Genomic DNA, 23,568 nt, shown 5'->3' with positions numbered 1-23,568 from the left:
AGGCTCATCTTCACCGCCCACCAAAAGGGCCAACCGGGCGATTTGGCTTCATCAAAACATCCCCCAGTCTTTCTTCCTTTCTTCCTCTCTTCGATCTTCTCTCTTTTATACCTACGAGTGGTGGACTCGCCCCTGTCTAACTATAGCCAGGATGGCTACTGCCACTGCCACTGCCACCAATGGGCACTCCTCCCCCTCACCTCCACTCGAGCAATTCACCTCCATCGATGCCTCCCCGCAATCCGACGTCTTCAATGCCAGCTCCGTCGCCGAGATCAAAGCTGCCCTATCCCGCCTGCATACCCAAGAAGCATCCGTAACAGCTCGTCTCGATGCCCTGGTCACCTCTCAAAAGGACCTTTCCCGCGAATTGGGCCGACTCGATCTGATGCGCGCCCACATCGGCACGCAAACCAGCACCACTCGATCCGTCAGTCATGGGATGCTCTCCGAAGCTGCCGGCACCGCAGACCGTATCTCCAGCGCCGTCCGCCGACTCGATCTCGAACAGGCCCGCGTGAAGGCAACACTGGAAGTGGTGGAGCAGGTGGCCGAGCTGAAAGCATGCGCATTAGGTGTTGCGGGGTCAATGGGTGCTTCTCAGGATTGGGAGACAGCAGCCAGCTACCTACACCGGGCATCGCAGGTTCCTGCAAGCGTCCTCAATGGACCCTTTGCTGCGGAGATGGTGCCTACAGCTGAGGTGCCGGATCCACCAAGCGTGACGCTTGACAATGCCGCGGAGTCGCTCTGTGGATTGTTCCTGCGCGAATTCGACAAGGCGGTTAAAGAGAGTGATGGAGCGAAGATTACTCGCTTTTTCAAGCTCTTCCCGCTCATTGGGCGGTCGGAGGTCGGGTTGGATGTCTACGGTCGTTATGTTTGCCAAGGTGTCTCGGCTCGTGCTCGGGGTAATCTCAATGCGGGTGCCCAGGCTAACGAGGGTTTCTTCTATGCCAATACGTTGACGAAGCTGTTTGAGCATATTGCGCAGATCATTGATGGTCATGGTGGGCTGGTCGAACGCCATTATGGCCCGAGGAAGATGGGAAGGGTCATTGAGCGGTTGCAGATCGAGGCTGATGTTCAGGGTGGCATTGTTTTGGATACGTGGAGCGATGAGCGCCATGTTGATCGCAAACTCATGGATATAAAATCCTACGCTTTTACTTTCCTGGTTCAGAGCTTCCTCCCAGCGCAGCGCCCGGGTCAACAGCACTCCAATTCGCCTGCGCCTGGGGCACATGCGACCCCTGAGGATGAGGGTGTTGATATGAAGGAGATAGATGGCCTTCTGAACGAGATGGCAATCATGTTGGGTCGGTGGTCGCTATACTGCCGCTTTCTGGCGGATACATGCAATGTAAGAAAAGCGCTTCCATCACATCCATCCGAGGACAGCTAACCTAATGACTTATAGCCTCCTGCCGAAAATAAGGAGTCTGAAGATGATGCGCATTTCACGCCTCCGGCCTTCCTATCGGAATCTTCACTCGCACGGAAAGTTGGTGACAAGTTAATCGTGCCATTCAATGCAATGACCACCTTCTTCTTCCGCCGGTCCGTGGAGAAGGCCTTCCAACTGGACGAGTCGCCATCAGGATTGAGCCTGAACATGCACCAGCCATTGAAGTCCGACCCTCCTCACATTACATCCGCCGTCGACGACATCATGTATATCGTGAACAAGGTCATCCAACAGTCTCTCGCAACCTCGCAAGAGGGCGTAGTGACCAACGTCGTCCCAACCCTCTCCCGCGTGTTAGGCTCTGACTTCATCGGCATGACCCAGCGCAAGATGCGCGACGAATGCTACCCACGCGCCGCAGTCCAAGGCGGCCAACCCCCAGAACAGATCGTGATCGCCTTCCTCGTGCAAATGAACAACCTCGATATCGGCATTGACTACATCCGCCGAATCGTGGCCAACAACACAGGCACACAGCAGCAAACGGGAACCAGCAGCGAAAAGCCCAACGAGCAAGTATCCGAGCACCTACGCTCGCTCTTCCCAGTCCCCAGCTCTGCCCGACGAGTCTCGCAAACCTTGCAAACATTAGCCACATCCTTCGAAACGAAAGTAAACGAACTCCTCTCCGACGGTATTCAAGTCGTCTTCAACAACGTCATCAAACAACGTCTCCGACCCATCCTCGCCGACGCATTCAGGGACATAGAATACCAACCCACCAACACCGAAGAAACAGAATACGATGAAAACCGTAGCAGTAAGGAGATTGTCCGCCCCCGCTTCGCAACCGGCTGGTCCGACCTCCTCCTCCCCATGGCGCGGATTCTCACCCAGCAAGCCTTTGCCCGACTGCTCACAGTGACAATCGCCTACATGGCCCGTCTGCTGGAGAAGAGACTCTGGTCTTACCAGGGCCGAGTGAACCCGCTCGGTGCGGCACGACTCGAGCGCGATATCTCGGGTCTTGTTAGTGCGGCTGTGGATGTTGGGTTTGGGGTTGGTGGGGCGACGGGAAGGTATAGACATCGTGAGGCGTTTGTTAGGTGTGTCCAGATGACGCTTGTTATGAGTATGGATGAGGATGAGTGGGATGAGGTGTTGCATGGTGGAGACGCAGCGGATGTTGTTGATAAATTGAGTCGCGAGGAGAGGATTCGTGTTAGGGGGATGTTGAGAAGGGGGTAGATTAGATGGTGTGATTTGGTCTACTGTATAAAGCATCTTCTCTTAGCATTTTACTGTTTCTTTTTCATCTTTTGCATATATTTATTCATCTATATTGGCCATTCACATCTTTCAAGGCAATAGCTTGGAGAGTATCACCTACGAACATCCGGAGTACTCGCGGTCCTCTCCACTTACTTTCTGCATCATACTTTTTCAGAAACTTGGTCTAATTGGTGCCCAGCCTCACAGCCTAATACGAATTCAGTACCTATTCACGAGGCTCGTAAAACCCAGCGCTTAACCCAATCACACTCCTCGCTGACAAGGGGATAAGAGCCTGCCAAGGATCTCGCCAAGGGGAGAAAGCGGGATATACTCCGAAGTACACTCTAAATCAAAGAGGAGCCTCAGCGCTAGGCGTATTTATACGAGAGCCACCTCCTCTCGTCACCTTTCCCATAAAATCAGAACATAACGTACTACTCTAATCCATTACCCCAGCCCTGAATTAACTTCTCAAATCAAACCGCAATCCTGGATATCATAACCTCCAAATCAGCCGCCAGCGCCATGCCCAGCGCCTCCACAATATCGGGGTATACCTACGAAAACTGGGGCCCAGTAACAACAACCTTCACACCACCAGCCAGCTGCGCCACAGCCTCCAACAAGATCGAAGTCGGCCCCAGTGATTCATCTCGACCTATCTTCCGATACGGCCTTCAATGCGAAACTGTCGGAGGCTGGGAATGTTATCCATCCGCTACGATCGAAACGACTACAACACCCGATACGAATCCTACCCAGTTCTTCAAGGCGCATTATTACTCGCCTGGTCTTTACTGTCCGGCTGATTGGGTTACTGTTGGTGTTGCGTCTTGGGATGGGGATGGGGATAAGTCGTTGATTACTTCGGGGGTTTTGGCGCCGCCGACGACGGCGGAGATTGTGCAGCGGGATGGGGAGGTGTTTCTGGGTATTTTGGATAAGAGTGAGACGGCTGTTATTTGTTGTCCGAGGTAAGGATTAAAAGAAGCATATTTGACCTATTTCTCATTTTTCAGGCTCTTTTCTAACTAACAAACTTGAACCCGTCTTTCAGGTCATACTCAGCCGATGTGCAATACGGCTGCTGGTCCACGATTTCAGATTACAAACCCTCCTCGGCGTGTAACTGGGAAATTCCCAAGGTGGATTGGTTAGGCAGCTCATCGATAAAAACAACAATAAACGGTACAGCGACGACAAGATATCTCCAAACGCTCGCCGGTACTTCCCCATTCATTGGACCGGCTACGACGACTTTTGATGCCGAGGATAAAAAGACCTTGGTTGGCATGGCTGTTAATCCTATGTTAACTCTTATTCATAAGAAAGCTGATTTTGATGGTATGTAATGAATTTCTTTCTCTCTTGTTTCCCATCAAACCTATCGAGGGGAGGGGGTTTTCCAGATGAAAGACATGTATCTCTTTCAAAAGACTATCTTGTTTTGAAATTTAATTGTGACAACCCAACATCTAATCGGATGCTGACATTTTCATTCATAAGATGCCGGCCCTACTAGTACGAACCATGCAGCGAGACTAACTCCAGGATCATCTTCTTGGAATGGGTTTGGTTCGGTGGTTGGTATTTCCGTCGTTGCGATGATGTTGGGAGCTGCTATCGTACTGCCATTGTAGATTGGCACCTGGTTAGTTGAGACAAAAGGCGCTGGATTTTACAAAGGATACCTCAATAATCAAGGCTGGACGATGTGGAAGATTTCAAGTTAGTTAAATAGTTTGATGAATGTCTCTTTGGACCAATCAATTACGTTGTTTGAATGGAAGGGAAGGATCAAGTTGAGTGAAATAAAATCAAATTCTATACTGCGACGACAGGAATGATCCAACTCCTGGAAAAGTAATAGGCAAATATACACCCCGATTCATAAAGGTTTGGTCCAAAGTTTTGAAGAAAACGCCTTGCTTGAAAGCTCGAGATTGCTTTTGCTTGTTGGTCTCGCTGTATGAGCGCGATGACCGGAACAGAAAGCGAGGATAGGTGCGATGCGGTGAGGATGGAAGATGATGAGAGTGTTATGTAGATCGGATCGGATGATAGATGGATGAATAGGTTGGAGATAGGTATACAGGAAAGAAAAGCCCCAGGCTTTCCGAGTAAAAATAGAAACAGAAACACGCTCAGGGATATCGAACAAAATGCGAAAGCGAAAGCGAAAGCGAAAAAAAAGGTGAAGTGGAAGGCTGAAGATGCTGGATGATCGAAGGAGAAGATACCGAGGGTAAAGAAGATGAGGGTATATCAAAGAAGCAATTAGACATCCTTTTCATCAACAGGTCGCAAGACAACGGGTGTCGCGGTCGGACTGGGCGCACGAATCTGCGTGTCAGGAGGGTGCGACTCGGCGACTTGTCGAGGGGCTTGCGCCATCTTGATTTCTTGAATCGCCATGTCTCCCTCACTGCCACCGCGAGAGCTCTGGCTGATCTCGCCCATGTTCATGTTCATGCCCATAATGGGCGGTTGGCCCTCAAGCATCATCTCCGAGTGCTCGCCGATACCGTAACGCTCATTAGCGGGGATGTGGTGACCGTCCTCGTATTGATCCTTGGCCTGGGGGGTCCAAGCAAGGTAGTCACGGCGAACCTCAACATAGTCATAGGCGAACTCGCCGAGCTGGTCGTCGTCCATGCCGAGGAGCTCTGCCTCTTCCGAAGCACGTAGGTTCAGGCCAGGGATGGCGTTGATGGTATAAGCGATGATGGCAGACATGACGAAGGAGTAAGCGGCAGTTGCGACAATATAGGCGATTTGAATATAAAGTTGCTTGTAGTTGTGGATGACCCAGCCACCAGTGCCGGCGCCTGTGTTGACACCATCCAAGCCGACAATAGCGTCGTCGCCGAAGAACGCGTTAAAGATGAGTCCGACAATACCGGCGATACCGTGCTCAGCCAGAACATCCATGGAGTCATCGATGCGAATCCAGTACTTGATCTTGGTTGCGTAATTGCACACGATGCCAGTGACGACACCCAGAATGACACTGGCCCAGGGGAGATAAATCCTGATGCTGGCGTCGCAGCCACAAGACCTGAGATAGTGCCGGAACACCAGCCGACCATCGACCACTTTCTGGCGAGGCGCCAATCAAGCAGAACCCAAGTAATAGCGGCGAAGGCGGCAGTCAAGTTCGTGTTCCAGGAAGCCATAGTAGCGCGAAGGTTGGCACCAAAGGCAGAGCCGCCGTTGAAGCCTAGCCAGCCGAACCAGAGGAAGACGGTACCGAGGAGGATGAGAGAGACGTTGTGTGGGCGGAAGTTGAGCATCATGCGTTCTTGACGGCGACCCAGGACCATCGAGTATGCCAGAGCAGTGAAACCGGATCCAATTTCGACGGGACCACCACCGGCATAGTCCATAACGCCATATTTATAGGCCCAGCCGTTGGAGTTCCAAGCCCAGCAGGCGAGCGGACAATAGACGATCGTAGCCCAAATGAAAGTGAAGACCATGGCGGGAAGCAGGCGACCGCGCTCAGCGACGGCACCCATGACGATAGCAGCAGTGACACCTAGGAATTGCATCTGGTGGCAGAGGATTAGCAAGGAGTCTATCAATCGATCGGAAACTCAGGATCGTACTTCATAAAAGGCGAAAAGGAGGCCAGGGATCAAGGGTGAGCCGGGACTGGGATCAGCAAGGGTTTTCATGAGGCCGAAGTTGCGTAGATTGCCGATGTAGCCGTTTGTCGCGGTGGTGGAAAAAGCAAGCGAGTAGCCCCAGAAATACCATTGAAAAGTGACAACCGAGAACGAAGCCATACAGGCCCAGATCATGCTAAGAGCGGACTTGCGACGAGCGAGACCAGAGTACAGGAAACCTAGGCCAGGGATCATGACCATGACCATTGCGGAAGAGACGATGATATAGGCCTGGTCGCCGGACTGGAACCATTTGTTGACATTTTCGGTGCCTTTTGGAATTTGTTAGTAATTTGTTTCGATAGCAGCAGTGCGAGAATTGGAGCTGAGAGGCTTGATGCTGAGCTCTCACGTACGGGAATCACCGCCCAAGTCGGTGTTGGTGGAGAGGTCATAATTGGCGGGAGCACCGATCCAGTTGTAGGAGGCGTAGTCGGGGGCGTACGGGGATTTCCCGTTAAACGCCGACATGATGAGCTAGCTAGCTTTTAATAAGGTGTAATCAAGGCGTAGGCGTAGTCGTGAGTGTGGGTGTACAGGGTGTCGAGGGCGTGGGTTTGATATGAAGGGCGCGGGTGTGAGTCGAGGGGGGTGTTGAAGATGGAAAATTCCAGAGTCGAGTTACGTCGGAGGAATTGAAGAAGTAAATGTGGAGAAAGAAAGCGAGTTCGCCACGGGGAGGCCAGGTATAAGAAAGAATCCTGCAAACGTTGCGGAGGGCCCAAAATGCAGAGATAAGTCGGATCGACGGGGGCTCCACCGGCCTGAAATCGGAGCTGCTCAGCCTTCCAATGGTGGTTGACTCGTCTGACTGGGGACCAAGGACAGATAAGGGAAAAAGAAAAAAAAAAGGAAATTACCCTTAGCCCTTATTAGTTTTTCCCTAGCTTGAAAAACGCAAGGATTTAAAATTCCGGGGGAAGCGGCGGTTATTCTAGAATTGAAATGCGTGGTGAGGTTTGCTGATGGGGGTGAGAAATGAGTATGACAACAGTAATGGGATAAGCCAAGGTGATCGATTAGCGTGCTAGTAGTAGTAGGGCAGTGATAGCTGGTGAGGAACCAATAGGAATGGTATTATCAGTGTTTTAAAAAGAAAGAAGAGAGCAAGAACATAGAGAAAGAGAGGCAATTCTAGTGGAATAGAATAGAAAATATGTAAATATGGCTCAATTGTCCTAATACAATAGTGTGTAGAACTATTTCCATCCTGCTATCAGCCAGTAAATACTTCATGATGAATCGCGCGACAGTGATGGCATGGGTCGTGGCAACGGGGACGGGGCCGGGTCCCACGTCCTATCGACGAGGCTTGGCTTGTACTCAACGCGATTTGTTAATGTGAATCCACGAGCCCCGGGATTGGCCCGGGGGGATCTGGAGGAACTGGAGACACCTGGAAATGGAACTGGATCAAACTGGGGATCACTCCATTTTTCTGCAGTGGCGGTTTCGCTATACTTTATACTGGAGGATTCCTCTTCCACATGTCCCTTTCCCCAAGATAAGCTATCATCTACCCCAAGAAGATGAGATACTTAGATTGTAGCATTGCCGATATCTGTGTAAATTCTCCCCCATTGCCCTTTGACAGGATGTGTTTCCTCCTGCGTTCTTCGCTTGCTTATCATGACTCTATCATTTGCAGACAATCTCTGCATGCTAATTCGCCACAGATAAACATTGCCACCGGTGGAGCCCTGAAGCATGGCCGGAATAGGCTTAGTGTAACGATACAGTTTGATATTCACGCGCGCTCTGATTGGCGCCAGATAAGCAGCGCAGTCGGTCGCTGTCCGTCTTCCGAATTCTCCCGGCTCGGGTTATTGCACTCTTCTCTTCTGTCTGTGTCTGTGTCTGTGTCTGCGGTGTCTATCTCTGCGTCCCAGTGCCTTTTGCCTCCCGAGGCCGAGTATCGGGCCCTATTCGGCGTGCCCGAACCTGTCCGAATTGTTTCGGTGGCCTCAGGCTAGTATCTGGGTTAGCACTAAGAATAGCTTTTTTTTTAAAAAAATAAATAAAAAATAAATAAAAACAAAATAAAGAGAATTAAAGGAATTAAAAAACACCAGCAGCAATATCTCAAAGTGCCAACAAGAAGTCTTTGATTACAGTGCACTAATAGCAACATCGCAGAAACCACTTGGGCAGGAATGGTCATCGATCCACACCCGTGGGGCCGGGTCCGCTGTGCCACGGAGGGTCTGGCCTTATCGTAGCCTCCTGTCATCGCATTAGATACAACTCACAATCACGTGAAATCAATGGATCCCCTTGCAAACTTAGATTCAGCGCTTGGACGTTGGAATGATCATGATTCCCGGATTCTTTTCGCTGGACGGACTACTCTTAACCGGTGCCGTGAGTGTGATTCATCCCGGGAATCAGGGGAAAATGTATATCCTAGGTTTTTCCGAGTCATCAGGGAGCCCTGGAGAACCAGAGAGTGGTATGAACTTGAGGTAGTTAATTGACACGCAATTACTAGGACTACACGTAAATTGATGAAAGACTTAGCTGATAGCTAGTTTAATCGCGAGATCCTTCTGCTATTCTCCACCAATCATAGTATGATATGCACATTTCCACCCCGTCTCCTAAACTAGTCATGCACCCCAGCAAACCCATCACTAGAGTGCCGCGTGGGTCACACCACGAGCTAGAAATGGAGTATAGGGGCCCGGGGCTCTATTCTCGCCGTCATGTCCTGCATCACGCGACAATCAATAGTTTCGACTAAGACTTATAGTGGGCCAAGCCGCATATTCCGGGGTAGCTCAAGGAAGGATCGAGATGTGGCGCTAACGTGAAACATGTAGCGTGGATGAAGGTTCTATGAGATATTTATGCAAGCTCATCCCAACTATTGGAAATATGCATATCACGCAACCCAAAGGTGCTAAATAACTTGAATAAGTTTGAATATTCATTTCTTGTGGTCGATCATCCCATCCCTATGTCAAACTACCAGCGCATTTAAGCTTTTCGAGCTTTCTAAATATTTACAATAGATAACGTCATATTATGAGTCCAACTAGCTGGTCTGAGACCACTCATAAAAGTTATTTTCTAGGGTGGTAATATCTGAACACACTTCAAGAGTAATATACAGTCTTTTCCAAGTTGATTTATCCCCAAAAAAAATACAGTTCCGCCAAAATCCCAGTCGTCTGATACTATGTACATTCTGCCGAGATCAGGTCTAATTATTCGCTCGTTTATGAGCAGCTTGTAAAGAGGTCGAACGCCGCTTGGTCTTGCCACGCCATTGGCCACTGTTAATACTTGTCAGTCCCAATGTGAAGCAGACATGGCTATTCATGCACTTGCCCGTGTAAATTCGCGCCCTTTTCCAGCCCCCCATTCTCCGAAGTCTCCGGCGCAACATGACCATTTTCTTTTCCATCGCGAGGGAACTTGATCATAACCTTAGTCTCCAACTTATCATCAAATCGGCGGTATGCCGTAGACGCCTGTTCAATATCAATTGTGGAAGAGAAAACAAAGCCAGGCTTAGCTCCGCCATTTTTCACAAGTTCTAACAATGGCTCAACTAATAACTTGCTATCCACTGTACCCCCGCGCAGGGTTAAGTTCTTCTCCCAGAAAAAAGTCATGGGAAAATCCATTGTGGGCGAAATGGTATTTCCTCGCTTCACTCCATTGGAAGTCGGCAAAGCGAAATGTACTCCAATCACCCCGACACCACCACCCACACTTGTACATTTGATCGCCTGTGCGACTACAAATGACTGTTCGTGCTTCAGTTTGCCATTTAGACATTCCTCTTCAACAAAATCCACGGTGCGTTGGACACCGTCCAGTTCCCGGGCAAGCATTTGTGCCGATGGTTCACCTTTGGTAAAGTTAATCGGAATGGCGCCAATGGACGCTGCGGCTTCGAGCCGCTCCTCGACGTGACCGACGACATATTTCCTGCCTCAAAGTCGGACCAGGTAACTCCGATCCAGGCCGCAGGGAAAATATCGGTGAGGACTAGGAAATCTTTATCTTCTATGTGATCATGCTCTTCGCCCAGTATGATCATGGATTTGTCTGCGACGGGGACACGAACAAACTCGGCTGTAAAGGTGATCCTTCCAATTGAGTCAGTGAGGTTTCTTATCATTATCATTATGAAGCCATTTCTGCCATTTCCCATCAATAACAAGATAATCCGAGGGAGCTTAAACTTACACTGACAACCTCCCAAATTCCCAAGATCCTCACCCTGTCCATAAACACTCAATGCGGGTATGATTTCCGGTTTCACATCAAGCAAGCAATTATCAGGACAATCTGGGATGAGGACTCGATCTCCAACCATTGTCACTGACGGAATATCTATCGTCCGGGCTGTACCTCAATCTCACCTGCTGTTTCCAGTATTGGAGGAATCATTTTAACGGTCAGCCTTAACCAGTGATACGGACACTCTAAAACCGCCCCCCGCCTTTTGAATAAACTCGCTACAAAATCATGGAATCTGTATTTTCAGCTTTCATCCGCGTTCTGCGGAATCTGGATACTGCCGATGGGCTACTCGCGATATTTCAAGAATTTGAAAAAAAGCCCTCGGTTCTAAGTGCAGAGTATCGTATTCGACTTCTTGACTTTCCCGATCTTGCGACGCAAGAGGCAAATATCACAGCTATTGCTTCAACAACCTCAACTAAGCAGGATTTCTTAAAAAAAGGCCGCCGAGTCCCCCAGAGACCTCACTACCCCTGAAATCGATCTATTACGAGATCGCTACTGGAGCAATCTTACTTTCGCAGAAAAAGACGCATTTGAGGATGCTCTGTTTGAATTGCCTAAGAACTCTGATCAGGAGGATGGCACGGACACTGTAAATCGCCTGAGGGGTTTTCAGACCTATCTCTACGAGAAGTTTGAAGGCCAGGCAATCGCGAATGCGCACGACGAGGATGAACGACGCCGTCAAGAAGAGTGCGAAGATGAGAAACAACAGGACCTGCAGACAATGTTGCAACACGGGCATCCATGGCTGCGTCGGCTATGGGAAGAAGATGGAGATGAAAAACACTGGGGCTATGCAATTTTTGAGAATCCCCAATGGAAGGCGGAGGATCCTGATCGGTGGGAGTCATATGAGCGAAAATCGGACAAGGCAAAGAATATGGCTTTGGGTGCGATTTCCTGCGGTTTTACGATTCAATCGAATTACTTGATTGAGGATTTAGATTGGCCTGCTGAAGCACCTACTGAAGACGACAAATTCCCTGTCGTCGTCCTTGGCGAATTACGGAAGCGGTTTAATTATTTGCGGTCCTTGCCCCCGAAAAAGGAAGCATGGCTTCTTGGCAGTGATTGTAGTGATTGCAGTGATTCGTCGGCGGGAACTATGAACAAAATTCCTGAAGGTCTCACGGTGGGAACTTTGCGGAATGTTTTTCTATATCTAGATGGAAATTCTGCAGCGTCTGTTCTGGAGAACCGGTTGGCAGATGATTTCTGGATCTGGGCTGTCGATCCGGACCATGTGGAAGATAGTGAAAACCAAAGCTCCAGTGGATACAAAGGTTTCTTGCGTGTTCGCCTGCAGCAGCTTCTAAACAACTTTTACGTCGCTCGGCGTTGGCATGCCGATGAGGTCTCTTTGGAAGACTTGTGGAAAGCGGCGCAGAAGGATCCGCACAATGGCTCTTTTGTTTCATTGGAAGATGAGGAGATATTTGCGCAGAACTTAGACTGGGAAGTTGCAACTGCTGTTCGATCCAAAAACGCATGGGAGGGTCAAGTGGTTTGACTGTACTTGTGGAAGCCCATAGAAATAACAAACGGATGTAGTAGTTAAGTGTATGCCTCATCAAGGTGAGCAGAGATACCTGCCTCCTTATCCAGAACATTAATAAACGATACAGAACTAGAAGTTAGGGTTCCTTCTAAAAGCTTCCGCCGCACAAGGCAATTGCAGCCAAAAATAGTAGTATTTCACTTCAAAACCTTCAAGTTGCAATGTACTTTGACTGCAGCGTCAAACGGGACTGACAGGGCACAGACAATCGCCCGATGTAGCTAATTCAAGTTCTACCTCCAAGCAGTGTCGATCAAAAAGCAACCGATTATAGATTATCACATTAAGCATTAAGCATTAAAGCCTGTAATATACCGATGTTCATCCGTCTCCTCCAAAACCTCCAATCTCATCCCAACCTCAATAGCCCCCTCATTCCTCGGCGCACTCAACATCCCAAAACAAGGCTTCCACTTGATCCCTTCATCGATCCTCCGATACGAAATCAGCGTATCCCACGGCTGTTTCTTATGCTTATCCGCAGTCTCAGGATCAACGTTCGGAACCTGACACCTCGCACACCTCGCAACTATGTCCAAATCAAGCGAAGAAGGACCATCATTCCCAGCATCACCGCTGACTATCCGCACCGTTTTCCACGAATCCTCCACCCAAGCCGTTTGGCCCCGAACAACAATATTAGGCCTAAATCGCTCAACTGTAATGGGATCAACATCAATATTCTGCAATCGCGCATTCAACTCCGCAAGCGAAGCCTCCGACGCAATCAAAATGGGATAAACGTCCGGAAACCCCGTACTCTGCACCCGACCTAGTAACTCCGGTGCCCCATTTCCCTTCAGAATTCGCGGTGTCGGACCCTTATATACAAGCGAGACAGATCGGCCCAGAAATGCCGAGAAAGACGCGTTAATTTTCTTGCTGTAGATATATCCGTCTGTATCATTGTCCCAGATTTTGACTGGGGCGATAGATGTATTTTTCGCTAGCCATTCTGGTGAGGGGTATGCGGGGATGCGAATAGTTTTGCTTCTGGATTTTGTGGTTGGGATGGAAATTAGTAGGTCGGAGGCGTCGGGGCTTAAAGCTGTGCTGATGCGCGTCATGTCTGGGATTTGGCGAATTGTTAGGAATTCGTTTGTTGATGCGTCGACTAGCATCCATCTTCTGTCGAGGTCGAGGCCGTGCTCTTTTAGCGTTGTGCTTTGGACTTCGAAGCCGCGGCAGGATTTTATTGGGTACATGCGTAGTGAGACGATTTCACTGGATTGTTTGGTGCCGGTGCGCCAGGGGTGTAGTTGGCGGAGGCGGGGGAGGAGTGAATTTAGACATGTTGTCTTCCATCCCTTTGGTGGTTTCAAATTGGAGAAAAATAGACATGGGAGGAGTAGGATGAGTCCTAGGACCAAGGGAGTGGTGACTGAATATACCATTGTGACGGTAGGCCTTGGTAATTTCTCATTTGCAGGGTAGGTTCAAGTTGAAAGGAACGAAAGTACTATTGGAAGGAGGGATGAAGAAAGAGAACGAGAGCTTTCTACGTATATTGGCACTGGCGTAAGTAAACAACTACGGAGAGGGGGCTGGCTCGGGCGGATTGATAAGCGGCCGTTTTTGCCAAGACTGGTCGCTGAGGAATGAGAAGGGAAATGCAGGAATTTGGACAAGCAGAGGCACAATTACCCAAGGAGGAGCTTTGAAAACACTAAGGGATGAATGTTTAATACTTCAATAATATTCATTCCGAGGTTGACTGTAACTTGAAACATGTTGAACTTGTATTTGGGGAAATATGTAGCGAGATATATGGTCCTAAAAACACCATGCAGGGACTATATGCGAGAGAGAATGAACCCGAAATTTGAAAAGGGTGAACGAAAACCAAAATATCAACCAAAAAAAAAGAGAGTCGGAGTCTGCATAATATGACGAAAGCATGCGGTGAATAATCAATTCAAGAAATCTCAGCCGTCGCACTGGTCATGTTAGGGGTGATTCTCATCAATCCAGCAAATCACCATACTCTTAATCAAAGCGATGGTGATCGCGCGACCGCGCTCAATATCGACATCCTCAGAAGCACCAGGGACGTGTAAAAAGAGAATACTCCGGTCCTGATTTGCACGATACGCCAAGGACATGCTGGTATAATAAATGAAGTCACAAAGGTAGTGACCCGCATCGTGGGACACACGAATATCAGTGTCGGGTGGCGCAAGAGCCTGCCACTGTTTTAAGAACCGATCGTTGGGTGGGTATGGGCAGCGAGCGAAGTGGAGGCAGAAGCAGCATCCGAAAGGCCAGGCTTTAGGATAGACGGAAGCCCCATCTCTCTCCACCGCTTCTCCCCGTCTTCGTAGCCCGTGCGCCCGTTGATATCGGTGATGTTGTAGTCATCGCGATGAGCCAGCGACTCTACTGAGTAGTATAGGCGTGGCGCGGCGATGCCAATATGGATAATGAGGTCTGGACGCTGGCCGCCGTGCGCAGCAGCGTACGCTTTCAGGATTGCTGGTAGGCTTTCCCGTACGGTGGCGTATGCTACCAGGATCGGGGTGGGGTGGACATGGAGGGAGATGCGACGGTTCAAGGAGCCGTCCTTCGAAGGAAAGGTGAAGGAGGAAGGAAGCGATGAGGCGATCAGGTAGGAAGCGTTCACAAGGTTAGACTTGAAGGGCTGAGTTACACGGTGAGGTCAGCCTCATTCGGGCTCGGGATCTTGAGAGATCCGAGTGTAGATCACTTACGCCGAAGCCAGTTACCAGGACGGAAATCTCGCTGGAGGAGGGGCCTGGTTGAGGGGTTCCTGCTGGTGTAGGTTGTAGTGGCTGTACTGCAGGGCCAAAGTCTCCCATGGTGAAGTTCTAGTTGGTTGTGAGCTTGAAAGAGGAGAAGTTGCGGGGAGGCCAATGATGAATGCGGGGGCGGTGGTCGGGTGGCGGTGGATTTATACTGCTTACTACTTCAGGGGAGTGGGAGTATAAGGAAAATCAGTAGTATAGATTATTATAGGTCTTCTAAAACTAGTATTTCATCAAGATATCTAATATTCTCAGCTTCAATCTTGGAAGATTTCTGGTATACACCATCCGGGTCACTGGAGCTGTCTACGTACCCAGCCCTGGGGGTACTACTAACTACCTGTATAAGTTGTACTAGTAGCAGTATTAAATATACTTTAGTAGATACCACCGCAACTCAAAATATAATAGTATACGCCCGAGATCCGTCCAACCATTTAACTACTACATGTAGCACATCCGAAACCCGGTTCTATACGCAGTTCTATACGGGTTCTATACGCTATACGGAGCACCCCTTGTCTCCCAGTCAATCAAAGTTCACCAATTACCCAGGTGTCCCCACAATCGATCGAGTGATGCTCTCTAAAAATACCAAGTTAGGAAAAAGCCCCAGTCTCGTTCTCGTTCTACTCCACGCACCACCCACACTGAATCTCGGAGTCTTCCAATGCCGGACTCTCAGACCGCTTGCTCAATTCTTCACAACACGTCTTGGTTTCGGCGCCAACCGCTTCCGATCTTCGTGGAGTGGGCCTCTGCGTCGGCTACACAAGCCCCGAGCGATCAATATTCAACAGGTCACTTCTGAGTGGTCGGTTGTTCTGAGTCCGATGGATTTCAAAGTTGTTTATATGTTAGCCCTACCGCTGGCAGCTGGGGTAAAGTCTGTCAGTACCCCTTAGAGCTTCAACTTCAGGTTACTTTCTTCAGCTTCTTCTTTCATCGCTTCCACCACCCCTTATACTAGTACCTACTAGTACTAGTAGGTATATACTTCCGACATGGCGGTCTTCGCCGAATTGATCCAGAGTCCCTACGCGGTCCAAGGTCTAGTCGTTTCCCTTGTCGCCGTGCTGCTCTCCATATTTTGGCAAGATCTGGCAGACGAAATTCCCCATCGTCGAATCCCCCTTATCGGTAAAGATGGATGGGATCTTCTCAATAAGAAGACCAGACAGCGCTTTAAATCGAGTGCTCGAGAATTGATCATGGAGGGGTTCTCTAAGGTAGGACAGTATTTCCGAAAACTTGAGAATCTTCCAAGGTTGCTAACCCGAATGGGATAGGGTGCGAATATATTCCAACTCATCTCCGAGAGGCCATTGGTGATCCTTCACCCTAAGTATATCGACGAGATCAAGAATCATCCCCATTTGGATTTCCAGGGTGCTGTTGAAAGAGTAGGCGGGGCTTTCCCTCCCCCTTAATAGCCATAGTCATGGAGCTGACACCAAATAGAACTTCTTCGACGATCGAATCTCTGGGTTTGAACCATTCCATCCTGGCGTCGGCGGGCAGGTAACTGTTGATTTGGTGCGGACCAAGTTGACCCAAGCACTCGGTATGTCACCTTTGAGATATGACAGCAAATAAATAGAAAATACTGACCGATATTGTAGGCTCGTTGACAATCCCACTATCGAAGGAAAGTGCAGTAGTTGCAAAGGAGATATTCCCCCCCTACAACCGGTATGCTATGCGCCGTCCTACTCTAGCAAGGGTTAGTTACTACCGACAACATCTATCTAACTTCTCTTCTTATCCACGAAGAATGGACACCCTACAACTTCTCCGCAAAGATCCCCTACGTCGTAGCACGTCTCTCAACCCGCGCCTTCCTAGGCGAAACGCTCGCCAACAACAAAGAATGGATCGAAATCTCAGTCAACTACACCATCGACGCCTTCAACGCCGCCCGTGAACTGCGGCAGTGGCTAACCATCCTGCGTCCGGTGGCGCAGTACTTCCTCACGACAACAAGGAAACTCCGAAACCACCTAGCGCAGGGAAAATTGATCATTGATGCGGAAATTAAGAGACGACACCAGGCCGCCAAAAACAAAACCGAAACTGAGAGCGAAAATGAACCCCGAGTTCAGGATACATTGGACTGGTACGAGTCATTGTCTAAGTCATCTGGTCGATCTGTCAATATATCGAATGGCCAGATAGCGCTGTCATTGGCAGCTATCCACACCACTTCTAACCTTTTGACGAATGTTATGTATGACCTCGCCGCGTACCCGGAATATATCCAGCCACTGCGCGATGAGATTCGGGCCGTTATAGCTGAGGACGGATGTTTGAAGAAGTCTAGTCTGTTGAAGTTGAAGTTAATGGACAGCGTGATGAAGGAGACGCAGCGAATTCATCCGGTCTCTATGAGTGAGTTTAATCCTCCCCAAACACCAACCCGCGTGCAATCCTCGGGCCTGGGGCTCCCCTTCCATATGGATTGCCCAGGTGTATGTACCTTGGAAGTACCTTAATTGACTCAACTTCTAGTCTCCCTAAACCGTCTTGCCAGAAAGGAAATCCCCCCTATCAGACGGAACGGTCATACCAAAAGGCGCAATGGTCGGAGTATCAACACACACCAATGAAGACGAAACAATCTACCCCTCCCCACAAATCTACGACGGCTACAGATTCTACAAAAAGCGCCAGGAACCCGGCAACGAGCAACGGTTCCAATTCGTCACGACCTCGCGCGAGAGTTTCGGTTTCGGTCACGGGGTGCATGCTTGTCCCGGTCGATTCTTTGCAGCGAATGAGTCGAAGATTTTTCTCGTACATTTGTTGCTTAAGTATGATTGGAAGTTGAAGAGTGGTGATGGTGATGGTGGTGTGGCTGGGAGGCCGGCGAATTTCGATCATGGGACGGAAATCATTACAGATCCGCGTGTTGAATTGCTCTTTCGCTCCAGGAGGCCGGAGATCGACCTTGCGGCGCTTGGGGAGTAGCGATCGGCAGTTGATGCGAGACATTGAAGGTGGGAAAGCTGCAGGTTGGGAGATCTTGGTGATTTGTTTATTGGATTTGATCCCTTGTTCTGGGATTGGCTTTGTTTTCTTTTTCAGTTTCCTTTTTCAAGGGTTGTTTTTGTTGACCATTGTTGCTGTACATGCATGAGCAGGTTCTCGTGTCTGCTTGCAAGCAGGATTTGCTAGGATAGGGTGTGCCAAAAAAAGCATTCAATCTTTCCAGGTTGTTCATGGTGATATCACCGGTTACTACTCGTAAGGAATAATGAGACCCTCTAGTGACGATGAAGAAAGACTCTTTTGAATTGATTTCTATGAACTTCGTACTTGAAATTAATGGATCTTAATAAAAACATACTGCCCAGAACAATTGATGTCGCGTCGGGAGTGTAGCTGATACTCCAGCATGCATACGGAGACTTCGGCAAGTGGTGACGTTCTCGGGATTTCAGCTCATCCACGACCACAGATGAGCCAGGATTCTCAAGTTCTCGGAGTCACCGAGATGACTCGACGAGGGATTCCCGTCTGGACCAGGTTAATGCGCAATGCATGTCGTGCAGCATCCCCATCTGTTGAATGTAGTGCGGGAGCAGGCTGGATGGCGATATCAGGTGACTGTATTTGATACGGTAATAAAACACATCGCGAGACGCGTCAAGTCCGCGCGACGCGACGCGACGATCCAGATGGGGTTATAGTGAGGCTTGCCTCACTCTTCACCGCACAATCAGAAATTGAAAATTGGTGGAGTTAATAATATTCAGCAATGGGAATCACACATCAAGTTTGCCTTTTTATCTTGATACATAGTGATCTTGATCTATGTCTTGATCTATGTCTTGATCTATATCACACTTTATGTCAACAATGTAAAAGTAGCCTGTTTACATAGATCAGATCTGGTACAGAGTATGGAGTACTCTGTACAGAAATAAAGAAGGAAACACCCCTTGTGCAATAGGCATTGTGCAATCTGCAACGTGCAATGCAGAACGGACGCAATGGGCATCAGTGGGCATCAGTGGGCATTCAGTGTGGGCATGGGAAGATCCGCCCTTGCAGAGTTCGAAGACTCAACGGTTTGGCTTAACCGAGACGGGGCGTGCCTGCCCTAGGTGCGGGTGCCAACTATACTTACAGAGTACGGAGTACCGTACCGAGTATACAGCAGTCACAATCACAGTCACAGCTACCACTGCGCGCATGCAGCATGTAAGGTCGCACTCTTACTCGATAAACAAACAATAGCATTAGCATTCCAATAGACATAGAGTATTACTGAGGACTTAGGAGATTGTCAAAGTCCCAGATTTCCACTTTCACTTTTTCACTTTTTCACTTTTTTTTGATCTACTCTTTCCAACCTAGTTGAGTATTTAGCGGTACGATCGGTGGGCCTAGGCAGGAGTACCTGGTACCAACACCCGCAGCTACCATACGCAGCCCCTAAAAGTACCAGTACCTAACGTACCTACCACTACCACTACCTGTACTTACCAGTACTGGAGTACCCTTCTCCTCTTTCCCCCCAAAGAGCGCCTCACTCTGGGCGCCCAACCCAACCTCCCAGCCCATCTTCACCTCTTCACCTTCTCTTTCCCTATATCCTTACCCTCCCCATTTGCCCTCCCCCCCACCCCTCCCCCTGCGAGAGTTTCGCAGTTCTCTTTCTCTTGTCTTTGGCGTTCGGTAATGATCTCCTTTTCCTGCTCTTTTGACGGGATGGGATCGCAGTGGTGATTCGGTGTCTGGTGATATTGTATTCAGTTCGCGCATTCCGCGGAGGATACTCCCCCAACACAGCACGTTTCTCTCACACGCATTTATCATTATTCGACCCTCAATCTCTTTGATATCGCCGACCTTTCGTTCGACTCTTTTTATTTTCTTTCCTATTTTCCTCACGAATCACGATTATACGCGACTCGCGCGCTTCCATTTTCGAGGCCGCGACATACCTTCACATTCACCACCTCGGCCGACGCCGACACATTCTCCCCAAAGTTTTACTCCCCCACACATTCCGGCGTGAGGTCACCCGATTCAATCAACATGGCTCAACGTCAGCTTTCGCGAACCCTCCCCAAGAATTTCACCTTCCCGTCTCTAGCTGCCGATGGCGTCGACGAACCGCGAACCCCCGAACGCCCATCTCATTATGTCGATGTGCCCAAGGCCCCGCGTCACTCCTTCTCCAGCTGCCGTCTTCCTCGCGTGAGAGTGCGCTCCGGAACTGACGTTTGCGCTCGAATGGACCTCGACCTGTTCCGATTCCAGGGCTCTGGCCCCAGCACCAGCACCGGCACCGAGGACATGCCTCTGCCGTCCATCGAAGTTCCCCAGCAAAGTACCTCATTCGACGCGCCTTTCGCCGAGGATCCTGCCAACACCAACGACGGCCGTTTCCTCGCTCCGCCCCATCAGCGCATGAGCTTCAAGACGCCCGAAGCTCAGATTCGAGGCACTGACTTGGAGAATGAGTCGCACGAGTGGCCCTCGTGGGACCAGACCCGGGAGCAGATAACTCGCCCCGGTTCGTCATGTTCAAACATCTCCGACTCCTCCATCGAGTCAATCGAAACCTTCGCATCGCGACCGTCCGTTGGTGGCAGCTGTACGAGCGCTGAGAGCGACTTGGATTCCTATTTCCCGCTTGAGTTCCCCAAAGAGCCCGAGATGTCATCTCCCACCCTGCCCAAGAAGCAGCAAGTGCAACGAAACCAGGTGAAGGATAAATCTTGGACGAAAGATATGGATAACCACCTGTGGAACACCTATCAGTTATACCTGCAGGATCCCACCATGACTCCGTTCAAAATGACACCGGGCAGCATCCCGCCTCTTGGAGTCACTTCTCGAGTTGCGCGCCGTGCCAAGCGTACCTGGGAGAAGAAGCGACTCCGCATCACCACTCTTCCCGGTCAGACAGCTGCCGACCGTAGCGGTAGCTCCACTCCCAAGGCCGCTGGAAAGCCATCCAATTCGAATTCGGTCTGGCCCAAGTCTGATGCGAAAACCCGCAGCCGCCTTAAGCATCTGTGCCGACGCAAGTTCTGCATTGCGCCTCATTATCAGCGCATGATGCAATCCCGTAGCCCCGAGCCCGTCGCCGACATGCTTGGTAACGCCGGGTCGCAGGTTCACAACTTCGCCGAAGGAAGCTGTACAACCTATGCTACTCGCGACCTGGGTGTGTCTCTGGTCGCTTCCGCTCCGACTCCATTGGCCCAGCTGGCCGAAGCACCTGTTCCCGAACAATCATCCGAATGGTTCAACACCCCCCTCCAACAACCCATTTCCGCCAGCCCGAAGGCCACCAGCCCCCATGCGAGCCCCAAAGCCAGTGCTCCCCAGCTTTCAAATCAATACCTCCGCCCACAACCCTACAGCATCCCGCCACGCCTTGGATCACCATTTGTGTACAGTACTTGGGGACCTGGAGGTTCGAACCGCCAAGTGGCCGATCTTCCCCACCCACGACGCGAGACCGTTCATGTACCTGGCCGCCGCATGCGCCGCAACACTCACTTCGATCTGACTCCGAGGGATACAGACGATGTCTTCAGTGATGTGTATACCAAGGATCCTTCCGATGAGGAAGTTAACCGTCGCCTGTCCGATTATATGCACGACAACAAATTCCAAGATATCGGCCATGGCCGTGTCCGGATTCGCAACCGCGGTGCCACAACCAGTGCTGCGGGCCCTCGAGATGTCAGCCAGCTGTTCTCTCCTCCCTCGTCGCTCAACTCATCCCAGGCTGAGCCCGAGGAGACGACCCCGGTTATGAAACCCCCCCGTGAATGCGTTGTTGAACCTAGGTGGTGAGAACATCAAGCGCCTGGGCTCGCCCTTCAAACTTGAAGGAGGGTTCAAGCGCCGCGAAGCTCCCAGTCGATTCATTCGACACGCACCTTCCACCTCTGACCCGTTCTCCAGCGGTGGTATTCCGCCATATACAGGCCCGGCGACTCACCCAGGCTCAACTCCCCTCCGAGAGCCCCTCCGAGAGGAGAAGCCAGCAGTACAGCCGCTGCAGAACCCATTCGAGGAGGGTCTTTCTGATGCCGAACGTATCCGCCGGCAAATCCTGAACATGCCTTACACGCATAATTAAATGCGTCTTTTTGTCCCGCTGTCCCGAGTTTTCCGTTCCATTGAGGCTTCGATTCATTTGCGAAACTTTTATTCCCTGCATAATGACCTGAACGAGATTTCGCAGCCCTTTTTTATGACAGCAACGGCCTGTGACGACTGTAACGATATGTCTTTTGAGATAGCTCGAGTTCTGATCCCGAACTTTCGAGCATCACTGAAAAATTGCAATACACTACCCCCTCTACCCGAAGAGAAAATGTGATGGGCTTTTTCCTCCTGACTTGGCTGTCGACAACTTGCTTATGACCTGCATTCACACCTTGTGTGAATTTTCGAGGTCATGGATACAGCAACCTTGGATTATCCTGTGTTAATCTTGAGTTGTTCGTATGACTGAAGATCAGTCGACTCCCTTTTTTGGGAACTACATTCATTATTCTGCCACCCCTTTCAGCATCTGATCGAATCTGTGATTGTTGTGAATATCAACCGGGCTTCAACAGAATGCCTAGCTGGCCTCGAACCAGATTCGATCATTTATGATGCCAATTCGTTCTCTACACCGATATTTCGACAGATTTTCTTTCTTCTTTCTTCACACCGTCTCTTCTCAGGTACTCAGACCTCGAGGAACAAACAAATTTTCTAAAAGACCAAAAAAAAATCCAAACCGCCATAAAACCCGACAAAACACACACTACCCTTCGCCTGAGTCGCGATCCACTCTCTACAATTTTCTTTTCTGTTATCTTGCCTCCATCAATCTAGCCGTCACTCCTCGCTTTCTTGGCTCGGCCGATATTTCCTCTTGCCAAATTTAACAGGCAGCCTGGAAACGACACTGACGACTAACCAACATCTCTCCACTATTTCTCTTCGGCTACACCCATCCGTCTCCTTCCTCTTCCTACCTGAGGAATGGAAAGGAGAAGGATGGAACATCTTCCTTTCCGCTTTCCGCTTTCCGCTTTCGAACCGATCTCATGTCCCCCAAAAAGAATATGCAAGATGACGATACATATGCGAACCACATAGACGATCCAAAATGAATGACGCACATGAACCTGCAGTTGAATACAACATTCCGAGATGCAATGCAAGCACGGTGTTAGGTTCTCTTTTCCGCCAGCGCTATCAATTTATTGATTTTTTCTCTCTTCATTATCGACCATTATTATTCCATCTTTACCATTTCCATCATCTTCTGCTTCATAATTGCATTTCCTGCTTCCGTCAAGCTGGCCTGCTCTAATTATCTCAATCTGAGTGTCAGTGCCTCACTCAACCTTGATCGGAAATGCTACAACCAAGCATGAAGCCTTCGCTCCCCGCTTCACCTTCTTCCATGCGACGCATAATGGACCTCCGGATATACTCTTATATTCTGGGGATAACCCCACTTCGTTTCTGTTTCGCCCGATCCGATCTTGTTATTTTCGCGTGTTTGTTAATTGCTCCGAGCTTTTGCTCGGCTTGTTTTTAGCTATGATCTATGATCTACGTATGATGATGGGCGATGGGCGCTCTTGCTTGGTTGCGAATCATTTT

General features: G+C 49.7%; 9 protein-coding genes across 9 annotated transcripts; 5 read left to right on the top strand and 4 right to left on the bottom strand.

The window, feature by feature from the left end:
• Window positions 1–151: 151 nt before the first annotated feature.
• Window positions 152–2,656, top strand: N7509_000690 (Golgi transport complex subunit COG4; the record flags this gene model as incomplete). The annotated part of the gene is made up of 2 exons (XM_056625327.1): window positions 152–1,363; window positions 1,421–2,656. The coding sequence occupies 2 exons, from the start codon at window positions 152–154 to the stop codon at window positions 2,654–2,656; spliced, it is 2,448 nt and encodes an 815-aa protein (XP_056493909.1).
• A 552-nt stretch (window positions 2,657–3,208) lies between these two features.
• N7509_000689 (uncharacterized protein) lies at window positions 3,209–4,035 on the top strand (the record flags this gene model as incomplete). The annotated part of the gene is made up of 2 exons (XM_056625326.1): window positions 3,209–3,657; window positions 3,741–4,035. The coding sequence occupies 2 exons, from the start codon at window positions 3,209–3,211 to the stop codon at window positions 4,033–4,035; spliced, it is 744 nt and encodes a 247-aa protein (XP_056493908.1).
• A 925-nt stretch (window positions 4,036–4,960) lies between these two features.
• N7509_000688 (ammonium transporter) lies at window positions 4,961–6,822 on the bottom strand (the record flags this gene model as incomplete). Its single annotated transcript, XM_056625325.1, has 4 exons — window positions 4,961–5,714; window positions 5,762–6,234; window positions 6,292–6,623; window positions 6,708–6,822. The coding sequence occupies 4 exons, from the start codon at window positions 6,820–6,822 to the stop codon at window positions 4,961–4,963; spliced, it is 1,674 nt and encodes a 557-aa protein (XP_056493907.1).
• A 2,731-nt stretch (window positions 6,823–9,553) lies between these two features.
• Window positions 9,554–10,678, bottom strand: N7509_000687 (uncharacterized protein; the record flags this gene model as incomplete). Its single annotated transcript, XM_056625324.1, has 4 exons — window positions 9,554–9,626; window positions 9,682–10,207; window positions 10,243–10,434; window positions 10,549–10,678. 4 exons carry the CDS (start codon window positions 10,676–10,678, stop codon window positions 9,554–9,556), a joined length of 921 nt encoding a protein of 306 aa, XP_056493906.1.
• A 152-nt stretch (window positions 10,679–10,830) lies between these two features.
• Window positions 10,831–12,121, top strand: N7509_000686 (uncharacterized protein; the record flags this gene model as incomplete). Its single annotated transcript, XM_056625323.1, has 2 exons — window positions 10,831–10,989; window positions 11,048–12,121. The coding sequence occupies 2 exons, from the start codon at window positions 10,831–10,833 to the stop codon at window positions 12,119–12,121; spliced, it is 1,233 nt and encodes a 410-aa protein (XP_056493905.1).
• Window positions 12,122–12,459: 338 nt separating this feature from the next.
• N7509_000685 (MOSC domain-containing protein) lies at window positions 12,460–13,563 on the bottom strand (the record flags this gene model as incomplete). Its single annotated transcript, XM_056625322.1, has 1 exon — window positions 12,460–13,563. One exon carries the CDS (start codon window positions 13,561–13,563, stop codon window positions 12,460–12,462), a length of 1,104 nt encoding a protein of 367 aa, XP_056493904.1.
• An 800-nt stretch (window positions 13,564–14,363) lies between these two features.
• N7509_000684 (putative pyroglutamyl peptidase type I) lies at window positions 14,364–14,985 on the bottom strand (the record flags this gene model as incomplete). Its single annotated transcript, XM_056625321.1, has 2 exons — window positions 14,364–14,807; window positions 14,878–14,985. 2 exons carry the CDS (start codon window positions 14,983–14,985, stop codon window positions 14,364–14,366), a joined length of 552 nt encoding a protein of 183 aa, XP_056493903.1.
• A 950-nt stretch (window positions 14,986–15,935) lies between these two features.
• On the top strand, window positions 15,936–17,898 carry N7509_000683 (cytochrome P450; the record flags this gene model as incomplete). Its single annotated transcript, XM_056625320.1, has 5 exons — window positions 15,936–16,160; window positions 16,221–16,334; window positions 16,393–16,495; window positions 16,654–17,397; window positions 17,462–17,898. 5 exons carry the CDS (start codon window positions 15,936–15,938, stop codon window positions 17,896–17,898), a joined length of 1,623 nt encoding a protein of 540 aa, XP_056493902.1.
• A 2,076-nt stretch (window positions 17,899–19,974) lies between these two features.
• N7509_000682 (uncharacterized protein) lies at window positions 19,975–22,039 on the top strand (the record flags this gene model as incomplete). The annotated part of the gene is made up of 2 exons (XM_056625319.1): window positions 19,975–21,721; window positions 21,744–22,039. 2 exons carry the CDS (start codon window positions 19,975–19,977, stop codon window positions 22,037–22,039), a joined length of 2,043 nt encoding a protein of 680 aa, XP_056493901.1.
• Between the last annotated feature and the right edge of the window lie 1,529 nt (window positions 22,040–23,568).

This window comes from Penicillium cosmopolitanum (assembly GCF_028827165.1).
Source record: "Penicillium cosmopolitanum strain IBT 29677 chromosome Unknown utg000003l:1.0-3747932.0:1.0-3751027.0, whole genome shotgun sequence".
In the NCBI taxonomy this organism is placed as follows: Eukaryota; Fungi; Ascomycota; class Eurotiomycetes; order Eurotiales; family Aspergillaceae; genus Penicillium; species Penicillium cosmopolitanum.
This window is presented reverse-complemented; position numbering and strand designations above follow the sequence as displayed.